This window comes from Canis lupus, chromosome 22 (genome assembly GCF_048164855.1).
Source record: "Canis lupus baileyi chromosome 22, mCanLup2.hap1, whole genome shotgun sequence".
Classification (NCBI taxonomy): Eukaryota; Metazoa; Chordata; class Mammalia; order Carnivora; family Canidae; genus Canis; species Canis lupus.
In genome coordinates, this window is record NC_132859.1 from 39,516,305 (window position 1) to 39,541,912 (window position 25,608).

At 34.5% G+C, this 25,608-nt stretch overlaps 1 protein-coding gene across 2 annotated transcripts in view; it reads left to right on the forward strand.

The window, feature by feature from the left end:
- STT3B (STT3 oligosaccharyltransferase complex catalytic subunit B) overlaps positions 1–25,608 on the forward strand; it is a 107,303-nt gene that overhangs the window by 31,180 nt on the left and 50,515 nt on the right. For both annotated transcript variants that reach the window (XM_072793104.1, XM_072793105.1), the window contains exons 2-3: positions 14,348–14,456; positions 18,837–19,124. In XM_072793104.1, the coding sequence (XP_072649205.1) occupies positions 14,348–14,456; positions 18,837–19,124 (397 nt within the window). The remainder of the gene's footprint in view (positions 1–14,347; positions 14,457–18,836; positions 19,125–25,608) is intronic.

The window sequence follows — 25,608 nt, forward strand, 5'->3', positions numbered from 1 at the left end:
TTGTGCCTTAGTATAATCATCTGTAGACTGGGCATAAAATTGTATACTACCTGAAAGGTTTTATTTTTGTGTGTGAGGATTAAATGAAAGCTGTTCTTATAAAGTACCTGACAGTTAACAATTTTTAAAAATAATTGTTAATAAATAGAACTCAAAACTTGTCTCTTCACCACTCCCGTTAAACATCTTACATGCTGAACGCTCCCACCTTAAGGTCTTTGCCTTTGCTAGTTTCTCTATCTAGAGAGAGCTCTTTTCCCCTTTTGGAATGACCGGTTACTCCCATCCTTAAAGGTCTCACAAATATTATAAGACTCCACTTCTACCTTGTTTAAAGAAGTATTTACCCCCTCTTCCTCCCTCTTTCCCTTCTTCTTATTTCACTCTTTGGTTTCATCCCTTTCATTTCTTCCAAAGCTTTTTTTTTCAATCTGTAATTACCTGGTTTGTGTTTATTGCACTTAAACTCCAGTAGAGCTGTGACTTTGCCAGTGCTCTGTTCTTAGGGCCTAACAGAAAGCTGGTGCATATTTCTTGCTCAAGAATTTGAAAAGAAGATTTTTATCTTTCAAAAATGAAAACCATATTAATGCCCAGTATAGATTAACCACCCTTAGAGGCATATACTATTCTAATGTTTTGACAGGCAAGAGTTTTGGGAAAGTTTTGAAGGACATAGCAGTCAAATTGAGATAAGTTGTTTTTCCGAAGAGGAAACCTTGAGGCCTCACTTGGAGTCCATATATCCTTATTTTTCATAGAAACCTAAGTTTAGTTAATCTGGTTTCTCATCTCAAGGCAAATTTTTTTTTAAATTTTCTTTTTTTTTTTAAATTTTTATTTATTTATGATAGTCACACAGAGAGAGAGAGAGAGGCAGAGACACAGGCAGAGAGAGAAGCAGGCTCCATGCACCGGGAGCCCGACGTGGGATTCTATCCTGGGTCTCCAGGATCGCGCCCTGGGCCAAAGGCAGGCGCCAAACCGCTGTGCCACCCAGGGATCCCTCAAGGCAAATTAAAATACTAGGGTGATTCAGGACTTCCCTCTTAAGGGGACTAGGTTGGGATGTGGTAATACTTGGTACAGTACTCCGCCCCTCACTCTCCATTTGCCCTCCCTCCTCTCCTAACCCTCATTTGCTACTTGCATTTGTTACCTCTCTTTTGTTTCTTTCTTCTTTTCTGTTTCTGATCCACTCTTCTGTTCCTTAGATTTTTATTTGCAAAGGCTGAGCTAAACTAGACTTGTGTTGTCTTAAAATCAGATTGTGGATAGAACACTTTGGGGATGTGAACATGTTTGTGTCTCATCACCTCTGTATTTAGACTGGTTACTTATAGTTTGAATTTATTCCATAAATCTTGTTTCTAAATTTATCTAAAACTATTAATCTTGTATCTGTATAGGAAAAAGGTAGAAATTGTTATAACAGGCACTTATTTGAGACAATCAATTTAATGCCAGTGTTAAAAAAAAGCAACATCACCTGCCCACACCTCCCTTCCCCAGAAATGTCCAATAGGAAACATTAGTTGAAGATATAATTACTTGTATGTATTTGGTAGATAGTTTTAGAGAAGTAACGTGATTTAGGGAAAAGAATGACAGAACTGGCCCTTGGAAAGCTTGTCAAGGTTTTACTTTCAGTGCTGCCTTTAGCTCTTGTTTTTGGGCTAGAACTTTGTCTTTTACTTCCTCCTGTAAATTAGTGAAGCTTTTATTTCTTAGCTTTGCCAATTCGGATTCTACACATACTATATATTATGTTTCAAAAGCTAGTCATAGGGTATTAGATGCCTTAAGGTTCATCATGGCATTAAGGATAACAATATACTGTTTTCCACTTCATTTATTCTTAGGCATTTTCCAATTATGTTAATATTTTTTCTGACATACTGCCATATTTTTGTAGAGAATTGGAAATGTTAATTAAATAAACAAAACGCTTTCCCACCTCAGAGGTTTCTTCTTTTTTTCCCCCAGAGGTTTCTTCTTGAAGGTTGAAAAGCTGTAGGTTAATTTTAGGGCTGAGGCATAATTTTTTTTTTTAACCTTTAAGATTAAGGGTATATTGTGGTATTTTGCTTCATGATCATAAGAGTTTGTTTTTGTTGTTACTGTCTAGGGTGTACTTTAGGTTATTTCATATAAGATGAAATAAATCCAAAATCAAATGTACAAGTGGTTACATCCAACAAGATTTACAGGAGGAAAAATTTGCAGAGGCAGCTGTTAATGGCTTTTTCTTCTCTTTCATAAAGATACAGTACTGGTTTACAAATGAGATGGAATTTAGCGTTTGTTTTCATAAAGAAACAATACAGTATATGCTGGATAAACTTTAAATCAGCTTGTAAAGTTCTAAGCTGTAATGTTTTGAATACAGGATTGTACTAGAACCCAAGAAATATAACCTTTTTTTCATAAATAAGATTTCATCATTTAATCACATGTTGCTACTTGAGGAGGTAGTCTCTTCTCCCTAAATCAAGTACATAAACCTTTCTTAACTTCTGATGGGTTTATTGTAATGAAGAAATAATGAACTGTGGGATTTGCAAGGATTAAAAAAGCAAAACAGGTGGATGGCTTCCAGAAGTAAGTTCTTTATTCCTATTTTCTTTTCATTGTTTCCTATAGATACAGGGAAAAGCAGTTATAAAATGCAGTGTCTTTGAATAGCCAAAGAACATTTAGGTCTTACCTAAATATACATTGCAGAAGAAAGCAAAATTAACGTATCTTAGCTTCTGTGTAAAATTGGATCTCTTAAGACCTCTTTTAATTTGTAATGTGGCTATTGCACTTTCTTTATCAAATTTAAAAATCATACTGTGCTCTTTTATCCTCACTTTTTTTCCTTGTATCTTTGAACTGCCAGTTTGCTTGTTATCAGGAAGTAGTGGAATTATTGATATGCTCCTTTCAGAAAATAAAAATGTCCATGTGAAAATTATTTTGTTTGTCTTAATGAAGTCATTTTTCCACACATTATTGGAATTGCAGAACGGCTTTCGACATTGAGTTGAGAGAATTTGGTAGAGGCATTCATTATTTTTAAAAAACTTTCATGAAAACGTTATATAAACCAAATGTAGATAGAACGATAAAGAACATCATGTAGCTACCATCTGTATTAATAATTATCTTTTGTCATATTTGTTTCAAAACAAATTATATTATTGAAGTTAAAATACTGAAAGTTACTTGACAATATTAATAAAAGAATGGATATATGTAAAATCTGATAGTGTTCTCAGACTATTTTAAGATAGATGTTATTTTACCACCTTTTTCTTTTATTTCCATTTTATTTTGGTGATTTCTAACCTTTAATGCATCATTTTTCAGTCTGTTTACCTAGTTTTACTTGGGGAAAACTAATTTGTATGTATGAGAGTGAGTGTATTTGTGATACTTTCCATAATAAAGTTTACATATATACATACATCTGACTCTTCAGAGACACTGTATTTTATAACTGCCTTTCCATGTATCTATAGAAAACCATGAAAAGTAAGAAAATAGGAATAAAGAACTTGCTTCTAGAAGCCACATACCTGTTTGTTTTATTAATATATATATGTATCATGTTCCTTATGTGTATAATTATGTAAATAATATGTGTATATAAATTTTATTACAATTTCATATATACATACCTGTGTATATGTAAACTATATATTTATCCACACATTTTCAAACATACACAAAAGTAGATCTAATAATATAAGGAACCTCTAGGCATACATCACTCAGCTTCAGTAGTTACCACTTTATGGTCCTCTTGTTTTCTCTGTAACCTCCTATTCTTGCTACTTAAAATTTTTTTTAATATGTAAATTGGACATGCTAAAATTGACTGCTTTTGTGCACACAGCTGCTTGAGTTTAATGAAGGAGAAAATAGAAGATAAAAATTTAAGTCAATGTTCTAATTACTGGTGTTCCAAAAAAGGAGAATTAACTAAACATTAGTTGAACCTCGTGAATGAAGTGCCAGGAACTATGAGATACCTCCAAGGATACAAAAATCACAGAGAAAAGATATTTCATTATGAGGTGAACTACAGTAGAGGTTCCAAAATGATGTTTTCAAGGCTCAAGTGAAAGGACTAGGCGGGGGGGTGATGGAATATTAGAGAAGATTCTTCAAGAGTGAATTTCAGGTTTGAGAGGATTGCATGAGGAAGAATATAATGTATGGCTGTGGTAGGTTTCTATGTAGATGGAACAAAGGCCTGAGAATGACCATGCTAAAATTGAACAATATGAAGGTGAAACTAAAAATTGATAAATTTATGTTAAAGTTCCTTAATAATAGAATCAAGTGTATTTGTGTTGTCAGTCCAAATGCTTTTTATATTTGTTTCGATTGAGATGTTTGTTTTTTCTCCTAAGTTACTAACGTTGCCCCCCCTGGGTTCCTTTTAAAAAAAAAAGAAACCTTTTTTAAAATTTAGATTATTTAACATATAACAATCTATTAGTTTAAGGTGTACAGCATAATTATTTGATATATATAGATGCTGCAAAATGATTAACACAGTAAATTTAGTTATAGATTTTATTTTTGTGATGAGAATTTTTAAGATCTACTCCCTAAGCAACTTTCAAACATACAGAACAGTATTGTTAATTATAGTTATCATGCTATACATTATGTCATAGGACTCATTTATCATATAACTGGAAGTTTATACCTTTTGACCACCTTCACGCATTTCACCCTTCCCCATTCCCTACCTCTGGCAACCACCAACCAGTGTGCTCTCTGATTATGAGGGGTTTTTTAGGATCATATAGTATCTGTCTTTCTCTGTTTTATTTTACTTAGCATACCTTCAGGGTCCATCTTTGTGGCCACAAATGGCAGGGTTTCCTTCTTTTTATGGCTGAATAATATTTGAGTTGTTTTTACATGCCACATTTTCTTTACTCATTAGTTGATAAATTGTCTCCATATCTCGACTGTGCTACAGTGAACCTTGGGGTGCAGATATCTTTTTGAGATGGAATTACTGGATGATATGCTAGTTCTATTTTTAGTTTTTTGAGTAACTTACATGCTACTTTCCATAGTGGCTGTACTATCCCTATAACATTGTGTATGAGGGAGCCGTTTTCTCCACATCTTTGCCAATACTTGTCATTTCTTGTCTTTTTAAAAAATAGTCGTTCTAACAGGTGTGAGGTGGTATCTCATTGTGGTTTTGATTTGCATTTCCCTGGTGATGAGTGATGTTGAACATCTTTTCATATATCTGTAGCCATTTGTATGTCTTTGGAAAAAAAGATTAGTTTGGATTGGATGTTTAATGCTCCACAGAGGTATCCTGGGAATTCCATAAAAGAAAATAATCAAACTATACTAACAACTGAATTGGCAGCACAATGTCATGATATTTTATAAATTTGGATTTGCATGCTTCTGGTTTAATCTTACAAATATAATTTATATGTATGTGTACACATACACACACATAATGAGAAATACAAAAATTTTGTAGTCAGTCTTCAATCAATTTTCTTTTAGGCTCCAAATAGATTTCTCCATCTAATTGTACAGTATCTTTAACAAGGAAAACATTTAAAAATTCTCCCTTGTACAAATTTTAACTGATAGACAAATATCAATTTTGTGAACCAAAATGCTGAAAAATTAGATGACATGGTTAACATCATTGCAACTATGATATGTAACCTCAAGTTTAAGATTCTGTATTCACTGAAAGCATCTAATTGTTCTTCCTGTTTGGCTTTATAAGTAAATACTATAAATTTCAACTTAAATTTCTTTTGAAAAGTATACTTTATCTTTTATTTTTCATAACGATTTTATTTGAATAAAGTTTGTATGCCCTTAAAAGTTTGAAATGCAGTAGCTTATTTCATTTTGGAATTTCATACTGTATGTCTTAACTATTTTGATTAACTTTGTTTACTTTGAAATTAATATTCTTCTATTTTTCTGCTAATTGAAAAGATTGTCAGTTGTAAGGACTGATATTTTGAATAGACTGAAATAGGAAAAAAACTACTTATTCTAACGGCTTTCAAAACCTGAAGTGTCTTTGGCACATCTATATGTTTTTAACAGTCACGGGGATGTTTATTGATTTTCAAATTTAAAGTCTGAAGGGATCTAATGATAAATTATTGGAATTAATAAGCATTTGCAATATTTCTGGTTAGAAAATCAATATAAAAATATCAAGAGATTTCCTGTCAATGTCAAGCAGAATTTTAAAAAATTAAATGAATATACCATTAAAGATGGGAATAAATCTAAGCAAAGATGTGCAAGACCTGTAAGGTGAAACTACACATTTTCTGGAGAGACGTTAAAGATTTAAATGAAGAAGATATATTTATGGATTTGTCAAGTATTGTAAGGATGTTAATTCTCCCCAAAGTGGTTTGTGGAGTTAATGGACCTCCAATCAAAGCCTCACATTTTCTTTTTTTGGTGGAATTGACAAGCTTTATTTTAAAATTTATATAAAAATGCAAAAGGACAAAATAAAAGGCACAATTAATAAGAAGGTTCTTCCAGATGTCAAGATATAATTTAAAGCTCCAGTAATGAAGATTACATATTACTGATACAAGGATAGAAATAAAGACCACTTGAACAAGACAATCCAGAAACAGATCTGCACATTAACAAATCCTTAATATATGATGGAGGTGGAACTTCAGAGGAGTGGAGAAAAGATAGGATTGTTTTGAAGATTTTATTTGTTTATTTGACAGAGAGAGAGCACAAACAGTGGGAGCAGCAGGCAGAGAGAGAGGGAGAAGCAGGCTCCCCACTGAGTGGGGAGCACCATGCGGGGTTTGATACCGGGATCCCGGGATCATGGCCTGAGCCAAAGGCAGATGCCCAACCGACTAAGCCACCCAGGCGCCCCTAGTTGTTTTAAAAAATGATGGTGGAACGATTATTTAAAAAGAGAACATAAAAATAAAATTCAATCCCTATTTCACACCATGTAAAATAACCCATTCTAGGTATATTAAAGACCTAAATAAATAAGTTGAAATTGTAAACTGTTATGAAGAAGAGAATTAAACAATATCCTTATAACTTTGGGGTGGGTTAGGACTTTATTTTTACCTAGGAGTAAAACACGACCCTATAGCAGAATGTTGGTAAATTTAGGTGTGTATGTCAAGAATTTCTATTCTTTTAAATACCATTGTGATGAAAAGAGAGGCCACGGAATGAAAGAGGTTTTTACAGCTTATAAAGAACTTAATCAAATCACCTAGAAAAAAAAAATGTGCAAAGTATTTCAACATACACTTTTACCCAAGAGGAAATTTTAATGGCCAGTAAATAAATGAAAAGTACTCAGCATCAGGAGTTATCATGGAAATATCAACATATAGTTACCATTGTTGGCAAGAACCAAATTTGGTAATCCTATATTGGTAATATTGCTAAGCAACAAGAAAGAACTCTTGGATAGAGTGTCCACTTTTTATTTATTTACCCCTACAGTCACAGTTAATTTAGCTATCACACAGGACACTTAGATTACTTAAGTAGTGTGTCTTATGGTTGGGAAGGATGAGGATGTGGTACTATATTATGGGTCTAAAAAAAATAGTGACTACTATAACACTACAAGTACCCAGTGAATTGAATGTACTGCCTTTTATAGTCCTGTTGTTTCACTTCCAGGAAGTAAAAAACAATGAAAGCCATAAGGGCATTCCAGAAGATTGTTCATTGTGATGGGTTGGAAAAAGCCAGAAAATGGATAGAAAAACAAATGATAATTTAGACAGGAGGAAGCTAACTGAAAATCAAAGAGAATGGGTATGTAAGATTCCATCAGGGAATTCTGGGAGTCTCGCATACCAGGAGTAACTTGATCCTGGGGATAAAATGGGACTAAACACATTCTGCTTATATTTATGTTTAGTTTTTAGGTACCTTGACTAGGTTTTTAATAGAATCTTAATGAGCTTTCTTGTTTATCCTAACTTTTTAATTATGCCTTTAGGCTTAGATCCCAGGAAGTGTAGTTAAAATTTGTTCCTTGTCTTTAATTTGGGGATACTATTTCAAACTGGCATTAGGTACCTATCAAAGTAGCTTGATTGTATCTCACCCCTACTGAAAAACATACTTATGAAATCAGTTATTCATTTAAATATTTGAGGACTACTTGTGTTACGTGGTGTCCTGGATGCTGGAGACAGTGGTATCCTAATGGGAGTGTTTATCTAGTGAGGTAAATATTAAGTGAACTGATGTGAAATTACATCTTTGGCAAGTGTTAGGAAGAAAAAAACACACTACACCTTTTCACAACATCATCCTTAGAAATGTGCTGAAATTTGAAGGGTGAATTATTTAGGATGAGTGGGAGATATTAGTGATCCAGAGAGAGGGAATTAGCAGTCTGAAGATCCTAGGAAGGATCTTCAGTTTGTGGTTTCAGTTAACTGTAGTCCTGAAGCAAATGATCCTCCTGACAGAAGGTCAGCAGTAGCCTAATGCTACATCATATTGCCTATATCATTCACCTCATTTTATCTCATCATGTGGGCAGTTTATCATCTCATATCATCATAAGAAGGATGAGTACCATACAATAAAATATTTTGAGAGACCATATTCACATTACTTTTATTACACTATATTGTTATAATTCTATTTTATTATTGTTACTCTCTGTGCCTAATTTATAAAGTTAAACTTAATCATCATAGGTATGTATATGAAAAAATGCAGTATGTAAAGGATTCTGTTCCATTACAATTTCAGATATTCATTGGGGGGCTTGGAATGTTATCCCTCACAGTTAAAGGGGGCTACTATATCTGGGTAGTAGGAATATAGTAAGGTATGAAATGAGACTAGCATTATTTAAGAGCTAAAGTGTGTATGGCTTTATAATAAGAAGTGGAGGTTCCTTCCTTTTTAAATACATGGGTTTTTTTAAATTTTTAATAGGGGAAGCCTTTGAATATTAGTAGAAAATTACAGTATGATCACATTTGCATTTTGAAAAGATGTTCTTTGTTGAGATGTGTACAGATTGGATATCTAGGAGATGAGTTGGAGACTACTGCAGGAGTTTGGTTAGGATGATAGCCTGGGTTAGAGTGCTGGTATCAGAGTAGGGAAGGAGGGGACAAACTGTCCAATTTGTTGGTGTATAACTGTTCATAGTAGTCTCTTAGGATCTTTTGTATTTTTGTGATAGCGGTTATAGTGGACAAATTTCAGAGATATTTAAGGAGTAAATGACAACTTGATTATGATTTGTGTGTAGGATGTGAAGGAGAAGGATGGAGGTCAAGGATGACCTCTAAATTTTTGTCTTTAACTTAGGTGGTAGAATATCGTAAAAGCAGGCATATGTTTATATGTGTTGGGGGTAGATAGGAGTCTGATCATGAGTTTAGTTGGATATTGAGTTGGAGATGCCTCTGTGACATTCAAGGACAAAACCAAGCCCAAACAAAAAACCAGATGTAGGCAGGTAGATTGTTGGGCATGCTGGTAATAATTATTAAAGAGACCCAAGAGTGATTGACATCTCTTGGGGAGAGTTAGAATGAGTTAATGAGAGGATCTTGGGTAGAGGAGGCTGCCTGCACAGGAAATAGGGAAAGGACTGGAGATTATGGTGTAAAAATCCAGAGACTTGTAGTTATCAGTGGCATTTTGAAATCTATTGAGATATATATGAGGTTTCTTTTTCCCAGGTAAGAGAAATGTAAAACCTTCTGGATTTATCTTTAGATTTCTTAATTTTTTTCATAATCCTTTTTCCAGCTTTATTGAAATATAATTGACAAAGTTGCATATATTTAAATACACTGATGATTTGATAGACCTAAATTATGAAATAATTACATAATTTAATCATATGTATTGTCTCACATGTTGCTTTTTTTTTATGAGTACCCTTAAGATCTAATTCAACAACATTCAAGTGTATAAAGTGGTATTATTAACTATAGTCACCATGGTGTATGGTAAATCCTTAGAATTTATTCATATTGTAACTGAAAGTTTGTACCTTTTGACCATCATCTCCCCATTTGTCCCAATCCCACATCCCCTGGCTACCACCACTCTAAGTTAAACTGTTTTTTTTTTTTTTTTTTTTTTTTTAAGGTAGTCCACTTACAAGTGATACCATATATTTTTCTTTCTCTGTCTGGCTTATTTCTTCATAGTATAATACCCTCCAGATTAGTTTTTGTTTTGGGGAGGTGTGTGTATATATGTGTATGTGTGTGTGTGTGTGTTTAAAGATTTATTGAAAGAGAGAGACACAGGGTGAGAAAGAGAGAGAGAACAAGTGGTGAAGAGGGAGAAGCAGACTCCCTGCTGAAGAAGGAGCGCGACTTGTGGCTCCATCCCAGGACTTGAGCCGAAGGCAGACGCTTAAGCGCCAACCGAGCTACCCAGGCACCCTTGGGGAGGTTTTTGAGTGGCCTCAGTTCCTCATATATTTTAGATATTAACTTCTTATTAGGTATATGGTTTGCAAATATTTTTTCTCATTGCATTGACTGCCTTTTCATATTATTTTTTTCATTGCTTTGCACCAACTTTTTGTTTGATAGTCTCACTTTATTTTGTTGTTTGTAGTGCTTGCTTCGGCAGCACATATACTAAAAATATTTTGTTGTTTGTGTTGGTTGTGTTTTTGATGCCCTGCCCCCCATCATTGCCAAGGACAATGTCAAGGAACTTTTTCTGTTTTTTTGTTTTGCTTTCTAGAGTTTTATGGTTTTAGGTGTTAATATAACTCTATAATGTATTTTTAGTTAATTTTTGTGTGGGGGGGATCTCTGGGTGGCTCAGTGGTTTCATGCCTGCCTTCGGCCCAGGGTGTGATCCTGGACTCCAGGATCGAGTCCCACATCGGGCTCCCTGCATGGAGCCTGGTTCTCCCTCTGCCTGTGTCTCTGCCTCTCTCTCTCATTTTGTGTGTTGCTCATGAATAAATAAAATCTTAAAAAAAAAATTTGTGTGTGGTTGGTATAAGATAGGAGTACACTTTTATTCTTTTTCACATGTAATATCCAGTTTTCCCAACACCATTAATCAAAGAGATTATTCTTTCCCCATTGCTTATACTTGGCACCCTTGTCAAAGATTAATTGACTCCACGCATGTGTGATTTTATTTCTTGGCCCCATATTCTGTTCCAGTGGTCTATTTCTTTTTTTTTTTTATGCCAGTACCATACTGTTTCGTTTACTATAACTTTGTAATAGATTTTGAAGTCCTCCACCTTTGTGATACCACCTTCTTTTCAAGATTGCCTTGGGTGTAATCGAAGTCTTTTGTGGTACCATACACATTGTTGGATTATTTTTTTATTTCTGTGAAAAATATTATTGTAATTTTTATAGCGATTGCATAGAATATATAGACTGCTTTGGGTACTGTGGTCATTTTAACAATATTAATGGTTCAATCCAAGAACATGGTATATCTTTCCATTTACTTAGGTCTTTCATCATGTAGTTTTCAGTGTACATGTTTTTCACTTTGGTTAAATTAATTCCTAAATACTTTATTGACTTTATTTATTTTTTAAAGATTTTATTTATTCATTCATGAGAGATACACACAGAGAGACAGAGAAAGAGAGGCAGAGACATAGGCAGAGGAAGAAGCAGGTTCCATACATGGATCCTGATGGGGGACTCGGTCCCAGGTCTCCAGGATCAGGCCCTGGGCTGAAGGCGGCGCTAAACTGCTGAGCCACCCCGGCTGCCCTTTTATTGACTTTAATACTATTGTAAATGGGATTGCATTCCTGATTTCTCTTTGAGATATTTCAGTTAGTACATAGAAATGCAGCGGAGTTTTGAATGATGTTTTTTGTCTGTAGGTTTTTCAGTATATAAGATCATGTCCGCTGCGGTTTTGCTTCTTCTTTTCTAACTTGGATGCCTTCCCCACCACACCCCCCCAAACTGCTCTGGCTAGGATTTTAGTTTTATGTTGAATAGAAGTGTTTACAGTGGGCACCCTTGTCTTGTTCCTGATCTTAGAAGAAAATCTTTTAAATTTTCACCATGGAGTATGATTTAGCTGTGGGCTTGTCATGTGTAACTTTTATTATGTTGAGGTACCCTTCCTTCTATACCCAATTTGTTGAGAATTTTTTGTCATGAAAGGATGTTGAATTTTGCCAGATGTCTTTTCTGCATCTATTGAAATGACCATATGATTTTTTCATCATTTTTATTAATAAGTGGTATATTACATTTATTGATTGCCATATATTGAGCCATCCTCAACTCCTAGGGGTAAATACCTGTTGATCATGCTGTATGATTATGATCATGTTGTATTGAAGAATGTGCTATTGAATTTGATTTGTTAGTATTTTCTTGATTTTTACATGTATGCTCATCAGGGACATTGGCCTATAATTTTATCTTCTAGTGCCCTTGTTTGGCTTTGATAGTGTAAATCTGGTCTCATAAATTGAGTTTTAGAAGTATTGTCTGATTTTTTGGAAGAGTTTGAGAAGGATTGGCATTAATTATTCTTTAAATGTTTGATAGAATTTGCCATTGATGCCATCTTGTTGGGGCTTTCTTTCTTGGGAAATTTTTGATTATTGATTCAATCTTCTTACTTACTGGTCTGTTTAGATTTTCTATTTCTTCCTGATTCAATCTTGATGTAGGTTATATGTTTTTTAATTGTTCATTTCTTCTAGTTGTCCAATTTGTTGATATATAAATGTTCATAGTAGTCTCCTATGATCCTTTGCATTTTTGTAGTATCATTTCTGATTTTATTTATCTGAGTCGTCTCTCTTTTCTTGGTCTAGCTAAAGGTTCTGTCAGTTTATTTTTTCAAAATCACCAGTTCTTTGTTTTGTTGATCTTTGTTTTTCTAGTCTTTATTTCATTTGTCTTTGCTCTGATCTTTGTTATTTTCTTTCTTCTAATTTTGGACATCGTTTATTTTCCTAGTTCCTTGAGATGTAAAGTTACGTTGTTTGAAATCTGTTTTTATATTAATGTACATGTTTATTGCTCTAAACCTCCCTCTTAAATTGTTTTTGATGCATTCTCTAAGTTTTACTGTATTATATTTCCATTTGTGTTTGTCTCAAGAGAGTTTTTAATTGTCCTTCTTTTTTTCTCCTTTGGCTTATTGATTGTTCAGGACCATATTTTCAATTTCCACATGTTTTTGAATTCTCCAGTTTTCTTATTGATTTCTAGAGTCTTATCATGATGGTTGGAAAAGATACTTGATATAATTTCAGTCTTTTAAAATTTGTTAAGACTTGTTTTTGTGACCTAACATATGATATATTCTGGAGAAAATTCTGTATGTGCCTGAGAATAATATGGGCTCTGCCACTGTCATATACAATGTTCTATATTAATTTGTTAGATTCATTTGGTTTGAGTGTAGTTCAAGCCTGATATCGCTTACTGATACTCTCTTTGCATGATGTGTCCAGTATTGAAAGTAGATATTGAAGTCCCCTAATACTATTGTATTGCTGTCTGTTTCTGCTTTTGGATCTGCTACATTTGCTTAATATATTTAGGTGCTTGGATGTTGAGGGGCATACATATTTACAGTTGTTACATCCTTTCAGGCTGCTGTGGCTTCTTAGTCTCTTCAGATAGGCTCATTTCTGCTTCCTGTGGCATTCCAATTGTATGTGATGCATAGCTTTCATATTGCTTACTTTTCTCAAATTGTTTTAGGTGTGCTTAGTTTTGTATTTGTTGAAATTTGTCTAAAAATGCTGCAGTGCATTTCTTCTCATTTGTCTTTTGTCTTTCATTGATTAAATTTCTCATTCCTTAAGGTCATATTCTCGTTTTACAGTGCTCAAATAGTTTATTCTCTTATGGTTCTAGTGCGATTATAATTTATTCTTTATTCCTGTAGTCTTTAGGGTTGTAGAATTGAAGGTGATCATGTCAGGTATGCTTCTTTCGTTTTGTTGCTGTCTTCCGTCAGTGATTCTTTATCTTTTGAGAATCATTGATTTGGACCATGTGGTGAATTCCAGGTACCCTCACCTTTTTTGTTCAAATATATAGCTGTGTACTGCCACCTGTATCTAAGCAATGGCCAAATGTTAATTTGAGCATTATTAATTTTGTAAGTGTGGTTTTTTGAAGAGGGGGGGTCCTTTGTTTTTAGTCATATACAAGTAGTATAAGCCTATTCCTTGGAGAATAATATTATTCAATTTCTATGAAAGAAATAAGTATGTAGCCATATATTTACATTTATAGTATTAACAAGATAGGGCTATTTCTTTCTGGTAAGCACATTTTCATAACATTTCCTTTTTTCCTCTTTTCTCTAGGTTTAACTATAGATCAACACATCATCTTGCATCCCATGGGTTCTATGAATTTTTAAATTGGTTTGATGAAAGAGCATGGTATCCACTAGGAAGAATAGTAGGTGGTACTGTAAGTATATCTGCAGTTATTTATGTTAATCATAAAGTTTTATAAATCATTAGTTGTTAAGGTGATGGAGATCCTTGAAACCTTTGTATAGTTAACTAATACAATTTTCTGTGGCTGATTATCTAGTATTTAATATACTAAATCTCTTCTTGACATTCCCTTTCCCCCCTTTGCTTCCCCACCTTTTCTGCACACATTTGGGTTACCTCACACTAGCCGCTATTTCTGACAAGTGGAGACTGGGAAAGAGGATTTCTTGTCATACTACATCTTAAGTTCAGGTTATTTGTGTTTTTGTTTTGTTCTGTAGCAACTTAATTGAAAATTTTTTTTGAAAAGAAATAGAAATTTAGAAGAATCAGATAATTTTATTTTTTATTTTTATTTTTTAAAGGTTTTATTTATTTATTCATGAGAGCCACAGAGAGAGAGAGAGGAACAGACACAGGCAGAGGGAAAAGCAGGCTCCATGCAGGGAGCCTGACGTGGGACTCAATCCCGGGACCCCAGGATCACACCCTGGGCTGAAGGTGGTGCTAAACTGCTGAGCCACCCGGGCTGCCCAGATAATTTTATTTATTTTTTTGGGGGTGGTGCAGAGGAAAGGGAAGAGAAAGAATCTTAAAGCAGGCTCCACACCCAGTGCAGAGCCTGACTTGGCATTTGATGTCACAACTCTGAGATCATGACCTGAACTGAAATCAAGATCAGACACTTAACCGACTGAACCACCCAGGCGCCCCCAGATCATTTTAATTTTTAGGCCCTAAAGCTGCCTTAAGTTACTTCAGGTAATTGAGTACTGATCATAGCTCACGGGGAACTATTATATTCAGAATGTGACATAAGGGAAATATTTTTATGGTCTGGAATGTAAGGAGAATGTTGAAGAGATAGTGCAAGATAGACATCTTTGGGGAAAGATGTGTTAATTAATTAATTAATTAATTAAAAAAAGATTTATTTATTTATTCATGAGAGAGACAGAGGGACAGAGACACAGGGAGAGGGAGAAGTAGGCTCCATGCAGGGAGCCTGATGTGTGGGACTCGATCCCAGATCCCGGGATCATGCCCTGAGCCGAAGGCAGACGCCCAATAGCTGAGCCACCCAGGCATCCCTAAAGATGTGTTTAGTCTTATTTTTTTCTTGATCTGTTTTGTCAAAGGTTTATCAGTTTATTAGATCTTTTAACCCAAAGAAACTTTGACTTTTTGATTATTTTAGTCTTTTATTGCATTTCGATTTATTTCCTTCCTCTATTTTCTTGGGTATATTTTGATGTTTTTCTGACTTCTTGATATAGTTGGTTCAATAACCGTTCTTTGTTATTAATGTATTTATTTTAAAGCTATAAATTTCCCACATATCACTGTTTTAGCTACATTTATAATGCCTGAGTTTTGATCCATAGTACTTTTATTGTCATTCAAGTTGAAATTTATTTCAATTTCCATTATCATTCCTGCTGTTTCATGTGTTACTTAGAATTGTATTTAACTTGTAAACATAAGTGGACTTCATAGTTATCTTTTTTTGCTTTATACTTATATTATGGTTAGAGAACAAATCCTGTCATTTCAGTCCTTTGAAATTATTGAGACTTGATTTGTGGCCTAGCATATAGCCACATTTTATAAATGTTCCCTCGTTCCCTCCCTGTTTGGAAAGAATATGTTGTCCATGATAATAAGGTGTTGTTTCTAATCTGGGGCATTTTCTTATCCTTGATGTAAACAGAGATACCCAAACAAAGAGAGGAGTCATGGTCTCCAGAGCAAATTAGGAAGGTATTGAGTGGTTAGAGATGAGTTAGATGGCTATTATCTGCACTTCATGGTACTAATTACCTTATTGTAATATTTGATGACTATAGTTTGTTTCTGGGTATGTTTATAACTTTTTATTTTTTTATTTAAAAAACTTTTTTTAAAGATTTTATTTATTCATGAGAGACACAGGGTAGACACACACACACACACACACACAGGCAGAAGAAGAAGCAGGCTCCATGTAGGGAATCTGATGTGGGACTCGATCCCGGGTCTCCAAGATCATGCCCTGGGCTGAAAGCAAGTGGCGGTAAATCACTGAGCCACCCGGGCTGCCCTAACTTTTTATTTTGAATTAATCCTTACTGGGAGTTTGTTTTCTGAGACTTTTGGTGTCCTAGTATTTGGGACCATTTCTGTAATAATCTTTCTTATTTGCTTTCACTAGAGGCCATAGGGGCTTCATTGGTTCTAGGACAGTTTTTAGAGGTTATTTCTTAGCTTGAGGTTTCTCACATCTGAAGTTGTTATAAACATGGAACCCATATTCACACATGTATTGAATGAGTTTCTCATTTTGTTTGTATTCTGAGGTTTGGAAGTAAGGCACAAAGTTTCTTACTGAATCCCTTGATGGATGGGTATAATTTGTCTAGTCCAGTTTCATAAACAGAAGCTTGGTTTGTGCTGGGAATTAGGCATTTTCTCTGATACCTGTATTGAGCAGTAACCCTGCCAACCTCCAGTCCCTAAGGTGTATATCTGGCCTGGAGTGGTTTGTATTCTTTTTTGGGCTCCCTTGGCTTCTGTATCTACTTTGAATTCCCTCTTTATTTTTGGTATCTAGAGGGTTCCCTTTCTTTTGAACTTAAGTATGAGATTTTTTTGTTTGTTTGGTTTGTTTTTAAGGTTTTTAGATCCTATACTTGTATGTGTTTTGGCTATATTTTGTCCATTTAGTTTGCTTTATTATCATGGATATATTGACTACCTTTAGAGGTATTTTCAGATTTATTTTCATTTTCTTTGAATAGAGCTGTCAAAATCATACACTGGAACCTATGCTTTGAAAAGGAACAAAATTTTAGTTTTTAAGAATTGTGATGATTGCCACACTTTACACTTTACTTTAATCCCATTCTCCTTCCATATGTAACTCAACAGGTATTGTGTGTCATTTTGTGCCAATCATTGTTCTGGGTGCTAAGGAAAATTTTCCTGCTCTTCTAGAGCTTACCTTGTGAGGGTGTTGAGTTAATACACAATGAATAAAGTAAGTGATAAAAAGGTACGTGAAATGGTGATAAATATGAAGGAGAAAAAAGCAAGGGAAGAGGTAAAGATCATAGAGAATTTACAGTTTTACATAATATAGCTAGGAAAGAAATTCATAACTTTTTTTTGGTAGTTTCTATAATGGAGAAAGGAAGGAATCTTTTAGGATTTAGGTAAGTATGGAAATGTCAATACACATTTTAATCACATGAGTAGCTTAAAAACAATATTCTGCTTATTTTTCTCTGGGTCCTCCTAATGTTTCATCTTCCTCTTTTATAGTGAGGTTAAGGAATATAACTGTTAACTGGCCTCTTTTTTTTTTTTTTTAATTTTTATTTATTTATGATAGTCACAGAGAGAGAAAGAGAGAGGCAGAGACATAGGCAGAGGGAGAAGCAGGCTCCATGCACCGGAAGCCCGATGTGGGATTCGATCCCGGTCTCCAGGATCGCGCCCTGGGCCAAAGGCAGGCGCCAAACCACTGCGCCACCCAGGGATCCCCATAACTGGCCTCTTCTAATTCATTATTATTCTCTTCTATCTCTCCTTTTTTAAAAATATTTTATTTATTTATTTGAGAGAGAAAGAGAATATGAGGGGGGTGGGAGGAGCAGAGGGAGAGGGAAAAGCAGACTCCCTGCTGAGCAGGGAGCCCATCGTAGGACTCAATTCCAGCACCCTGAGGTCATGACCTGAGTTGAAGGCAGACACTTAACCAATTGAGCCACCTGGATGCCCCATATTCTCTTCCATCCTTACATCACCTTAAGTGATATAAAAATGTTCAACATTCCAAGAGTCCCATGATATCTTTGAATTCATCAATTGACTAGGTTTTTATACCTAGCTAGAATTGTTTATATTCTAAATCTTGGCTTTGAAAGGAAGGAAGACGCATAATATTGAACATAACTTTTCTTCTCCTTTTTCTCATTCCCTCATATATATAAAAGTTGGGCAAAGTTGAAACATTTTAAAACCCCAAACTTAAAGAGTAAGTTAGACTAGGACTTTGTTTTATAGTGAAAAAGTAGTGGAGTCAATAAATTGCCTGGTTTTCCATTTCGAAACACTTTCATTTATGATGATTTATTCTTTCTGACCTTTTTTTATTTGAATATCTATTGCTCCATGTCTGAGCTTCTGTTTTGCATCCAATATAAAAGAACATTTAATTTTGTAGTGTAGAACCATAGTGAAGAAGGTAAACTGTATTGAGATCTTACTCTCAAACTTACTAGAACATTGTGTAATAGTAAAAGAACTTATTTTAGTGTTTTAAGCTACCTTATTTTATATGTAATTAGATTTTCCATTTTTGTCTTCCTAGGTTTACCCAGGGTTGATGATAACAGCTGGCCTTATCCATTGGATTTTAAATACATTGAACATAACAGTTCATATAAGAGATGTATGTGTGTTTCTTGCACCAACTTTTAGCGGCCTTACATCTATATCTACTTTCCTGCTTACCAGAGAACTTTGGAACCAAGGAGCAGGACTTTTAGCTGCTTGTTTTATTGCTATTGTACCAGGTTACATTTCTCGGTCAGTAGCTGGCTCCTTTGATAATGAAGGCATTGCTATTTTTGCACTTCAGTTCACATACTATTTGTGGGTAAGTAGCACTCCATGTTTTGCTACTACTTAATACTCATGAACTTTGTGTGGAAATGCTCTAGGTTGTACACATTTGTCCTGTATCAATTATAGTTCCACACAGGGACCTATTACTATTTATGGTAAACTTAATAATGAATAATTTTAAAATGTCATGTATCTCTCCTGTGCATGCTCTCCCACTCCCTGCCTGCCAGCCATGTGTATATGATCATTTACAACAATCCTGTTATGCCTATTTTACAGATGATGATAATATCCTTACTTTATATGTCATAGCTCTAAAAAAGAGGCTGTCAAAAAGCCACCTACTGATTTTGTTTGTTTCTTTTTGAGTGGGGAAAGGGGTCAAAAATACTTCAGAAAGTTGAAATGTGATTTAGTGGCTTGGGATTTTGAATTCTGTTGCAAAACTAGCATTATTTTGCTGTTGCCAAGTTACTTCTTCCTGATCTATATACCTTTTCTTGTTTTATCACATTAGTTAGTACTTCCAGTATAATGTTCAAAAGGAGTGGTGGGAGGGGACATCTATGCCTTGTTACTGATCTTAGTGGGAAAGCTTTGAGCTTCTCAGTATTAAGTATGATGTTAACTATAGATTTTTGGTAGATATTTATCAATTTGAAGCAGTTCTAGCCTATTAATTGGCTTGCTGATTTTATCATGAATGGATGGATTGTGTCAAATGTTTTTTGTGTATCTGTTGATGATTTTCCCTTGATTTTTTTAATTTGATGTAATACGTTAATTAATTTTCAAATGTTGAACCTACTTTTCATACCAGGGGCTAAATCTCACTTGGTCATGGTATATAGTTCTTATGATATATTGCTGGGTTTGAATTGGTAATATTTTGTTGAGGATTTTTACATCTGATACATTTTGGTCTGTAGTTTTCTTGTAATGTCTTTGTCTGGTTTTGATATTAGGATAATTCTGATCTCATGAATGAGTTAGGAAAGTAATCCCTTTACTTCTATTTTCTGAAAAATTATAGAGAATTGGTATAATTTCTTCCTTAAATGTTTGGTAGAATTCACTCATGAACCTGGTACTCAAGTACTAGCTTGGCCTGGTATTTTCTCTTTTGGAAGGTTATTATTAACTATGGTATTATTAACTATTATTGAATTTCTTTAATAGATACAGATTTATTTAGATCATCTCCTTCTGGTGTAAATTTTGGCAGATTTTATCTTTTAAGGAATTGGTCCGTTTCATTTGGGTTATTATATTTGTGGGCATAAGGTTGTTCCTACTATTTATTATCCTTTTAATAAATTGTCCGTGGGATCTGTAGTCACATCACTTCTTTCGTTTCTAGTAGTAATTTGTGTCCTCTTTTTTTCTTAGTATGTTAAAGCCTTATTGATTTTGTTGATCTTTCAAAGGAGTTTTTGGTTTCATTGATTTTTCTCTTCTCAGTTTTACTGATTTCTGTTGTGATTCTTTTTTCATCTCCTTCCTTTGGATTTAAATTCTTTTTTTTTTCTAGTTTCTTAAGGTAGAAACTTAGATTACTGATTTAGATCTTTTTTCATATATGCATTCAGTACTATAAATTTCCCTATAAGCACTATTTCTAAATTTTAATATTATGTTTTAATTTTTATTTAGTTAATATTTTTGATTTTTTCTTGGCAGTTATTCTGTGACCTATGTGTTATTTAGAAGTATATTATTTACTCCTGGTTTTTTAGTTATCTTTCTGTTAGTGATTTTTCGTTTGATTCCTTTCTGGGCTAAGAACACACATTATGTGACATATTCTTTAAATTTGTTAAGATATATTTTATGGCCCAGAATGTCGCTTATCTTGGCGAATATTCCATGTGGCCTTGAGAAGAATGTATATTTTCCTAGTTGTGGATGAAATAGTTTGTATTTTATTGATGATTTTGGGTTTAGCTATGTCCTTACTGATTATCTACCTGCTGCTTCTGTCTATTTCTGAGAGAGGTTTTGAAGTCTCCGTTAAAGTAGTGGATTCATCCATTTCTCCTTAAATTTCTGTCAGTTTTTTCCTCCCTTAGTTTAATGCTCTGTTGTTAGGTGCATAGACTTTAAGGATTGTTCTGTCCTCTGGCGAATTAATCCCCTTACCATGATGTAATAGCTTTTCTTATCCCTAATATCTTTACTTGCTTTGACATCTAATCTGAAATTAGTATAGCTATTTCTGCTTTCTTTTGATTAGTGTTAGCTTCAATTAGTGTTAGTACGGTACATTTTTTTGCCATCTGTTTATTTTTAATCTCTGTGTTTCTTGCAGACAATATATAGTTGGGTCTTGTTTTTTGATCCACCCTCTCAATTCATTTTTTAATAGGTACATTTAGACTGTTGACATTCAGAGTGATTATTGATATAGTTGATTAATATTTATACTATATGTGTTACTGTTTTCTGTTTGTTACCCTGCTCTGTTTCCTGTTTTGCCCTTTCTCTTTTTCTGCCTCTTATGGTTTTAACCTTAACATTTTATAGGATTCCATTTTCTCTCTTTCCTTAGCATATCAGTTTTTGTTTTATTTTTTGCTGTTTTAGTAGTTCTCATAGAGTTTGCAGCAGACATTTACAACTATTCAAAATTGTCTTTCAAAGAAAACTATACTACTTCACAAGTATTGGGAGTACTTTTTAATAACAAAATAATCCTGATTCCTCCCTCTTGTTCCTTGTATCATTACTGTCATTCATGTCATGCATATATAATCATATATATATGTAAGGTATACTCATTAGCGTACAGAATAGAACACAGTATTATTTTCAAAAAACTTAATGTGTTAGATCAATTAAGAAGAAATGGATTTTTTTAAAGATTTTATTTGAGAGAGGAGAGAGAGAGAGAGAGGGAACATGAGCATGAGCTGGGGAGGGGCAGAAGGAGAAGGAAAAGCAGACTCCCCACTGAGCAGGTAGCTGGATGAGAGGCTCAATCCCAGGACCTTGGTATCATGATCTGAACTGAAGGCAGATGCATAACTGAGCCACCCAGGCACTTGAAATAGTTTTTATTTTAACTTATTCCATCTTCAGTGCTCTTCTGTTCTTTATGTAGGTCTTAGTTTCTGATCTGTATTATTTTTCTTCTCTAAACAACTTAATGTTTATTGTAAGGCAGATGTACAGTCAAGAAGTTCTCTCAATTTTTTCTTGTCTGGAAAAGTCTTTATTTCTCCTTAACTTTTGAAGTATAATTTTACAGGGTACAGAATTCTGGGTTGGTGTTTTCGCTCTCAGTACATGAAATATCTTATTCTATTCTATTCTTGCTTGCTTGGTTTCTGAGTAGATGTCATATAATTCTTGTCTTTGTTCCTCTCTAGGCAAAGTGTTTTTCCTCTGGATTCTTTCAGGCTTTTTTATTTTTAATTTTCTGTAGTTCGACAGAGATGTGCCTGGTACAGTGTAGTTTGATTTTTTGGCATTTTTTTCTTTAGCGCTTTAGTTTCCTGGATCTGTGGTTTGGTGTCTGACATTAGTTTGACAAAACTTTCTGTCATTATTGTTTTGAATACTCTATTATTTCTCTCTCTTCTTCTGATGTACTAAGTAAAAGGAATTGTGGTAAATAAGCCTTTAGTAATGGGGAGTTACGGTGTGTGGAGAGGGAAAGCATTCTCTAGTTGTATGATTAAGTTTGAGTCTTTTAGTAAGCTGGACTGTAAACCTTGTGTTACCCTCCTCCTCCTGCCTTACTTAAGTCAATAGGGTGGTTAGTTAAAGCTGATCAGAGTTGTATATTTCCTCTCCCCCGTGTCAGTTTCTCCAGGCCTTGTTAAGAACAGAATGCTCAGGCATATTTCAGAATGGTTCCTTTTTCCCTTTTTTGTGCTGGAAACCAGAGGATTTGTCTCATATCTATATAAGAACCTCGGAGGTAAATCCCACAGAATTGTGGAGTCCTTGTATGACTGGGTCCACCCTAGACTTTTTAAGTTCCCACACTGAATTGTTCACACTGAGCTTCTAGCCATTCCTTAAACAATTCAGATTTCCCACTGTTTTCCCTTATCAGTTCCCACTGGTGTCACTGTTTTTGCATGTGTGTCTCTAATCTTGAGGGCAGCAATTTGTCCTCTGTCATTCCTCACAAATCCAAGAAGAGCTGTTAATTTTTCAGTCTGTTCAGCTTTTTACTTTTTGTTAGGATAGAATTGTTCCTTACATTTGGAACCAGAAGTATTTTGCCAAGTTATTCTAAACTTATGTTCTTTTTAACATGTAAAAGGATGTTACTTAGTATTGGCTTCAACTTAAAACTTGCATTTGTTTATTATCTGTAGCCTATGTTCATGCTTCTTCAGTGTTGAAAAGTGCCAAAATTTTTACATGTGAATACTTCTTTATATTTTAAGTATATTTTTAGGTATCTAGGTAAATGGGAGCATTATTTTTCTCTTTAATAATTACATCTTTTAAAATTACTTAGCTCGTGGAAATTTATACTTTGGCAAGAAATCTCAGAGGAAAATGTTGTCAACAGTGTAGATTGTTGCTTGATTTTTGAGTTTCAGAAGAAAGCACCCATGGAGATGAAGATGATGACAAGCAGTAGAATGCTGCTAATGCTGCTGTAATCATCCAAAAATGTTTAAAAACAGTCTTTATTTCATGCATATGAGGGAAAATCCCACAAAATTTGGAACATCTGTTTGAGGCCTTTTAATGTATAATTTTTAATATTTTAAAAGTACGTATGTTGACAGATCTGATAATGTAATGCCAAGTTGAAAAATAAGTTAAGGTAGAATATGTACAGTATAATATCTTTATTTAAATTTTACACAATACAAATCATACCATATGTTGTATACAAAAATATAGGTTATATATCCATCATGTACAACAACTTCATGGTAGTGGTTATTCTCAGTATAGTATGATTAATTTTGAGGAAGGAGTTTTAAGAGAGGTTCAACTGTATTGGTAAAAAAAATTCAATGAAATCAAAACTAAAAGACAATCAACAGAATGGGAGAAGATATTTGCAAATGACATATCAGATAAAGGGCTAATATCCAAGATCCATAAAGAACTTATTAAACTCAACAGCAAAGAAACAAACAATCCAATCATGAAATGGGCAAAAGACATGAAGAGAAATCTCACAGAGGAAGACCTAGACGTGGCCAACAAGCACATGAGAACATGCTCCGCATCACTTGCCATCAGGGAAATACAAATCAAAACCACAATGAGATACCACCTCACACCAGTGAGAATGGGGGAAATTAACAAGGCAGGAAACCACAAATGTTGGAGAGGATGTGGGGAAAGGGGAACCCTCTTGCACTGTTGGTGGGAATGTGAAATGGTGAAGCCACTCTGGAAAACTGTGTGGAGGTTCCTCAAAGAGTTAAAAATAGATCTGCCCTATGACCCAGCAATTGCACTGCTGGGGATTTACCCCAAAGATACAGATGCAGTGAAACGCTGGGACACCTGCACCCCGATGTTTCTAGCAGCAGTGCCCACAATAGCCAAACTGTGGAAGGAGCCTCGGTGTCCATCGAAAGATGAATGGATAAAGGAGATGTGGTCTATGTATACAATGGAATATTTCTCAGCCATTAGAAACGACAAATACCCACCATTTGCTTTGACGTGGATGGAACTGGAGGGTATTATGCTGAGTGAAATAAGTCAATTGGAGAAGGACAAACATTATATGGTCTCATTCATTTGGGGAATATAAAACATAGTGAAAGGGAATAAAGGGGAAAGGAGAGAAGATGAGTGGGAAATATCAGAAAGGGAGACAGAACATGAGAGACTCCTAACTCTGGGAAACGAACAAGGGATGGTAGAAAGGGAGGTGGGCGGGGGGTGAGTGTGACTGGATGACGGGCACTGAGGGGAGCACTTGATGGGATGAGCACTGGGTGTTATTCTGTAAGTTGGCAAATTGAACACCAATAAAAAATAAATATATATAAAATAAATAAATCATCTGAAGCACATAAGCATTCTCATTTAGAAGTCTGGATGGCTGTTCTTTACTCTTCTACTATATTTTGTAATTTAAAAAACACTATATCCTGGGGTGCCTAGGTAGCACAGTTGGTTAGGAATCATCTGACTATTGGTTTCAGTTTAGATTGTGATCTTGGTGATGTGAGATCGAGCCCTGCCCTGGGCTCCACACTCACTGCGGAGTCAGCCTAAGACTGACTCTCCTTCTGCACTCCCCCTAACCCCTGCCACATGCACCCTCTCTCTCAAATAAATAAATAAATAAATAAATAAATAAATAAATAAATCCTGTTTGTCAGAAATTTGAAAGCAGAAATGATGTACAGAAACCATCATCTGGATATTATTACCATTTGCTTTTTATCACTTACCTATTTTTTTATGCTTTTAAGAAACGCAAAAGTGATATTGTCTGTATACAAAGGTATTTTTATTTTTTTGTTTTTTAGAGAGAATACGCACGCACACAAGCGGAGGCAGGAAGGGTCAGAGGGAAG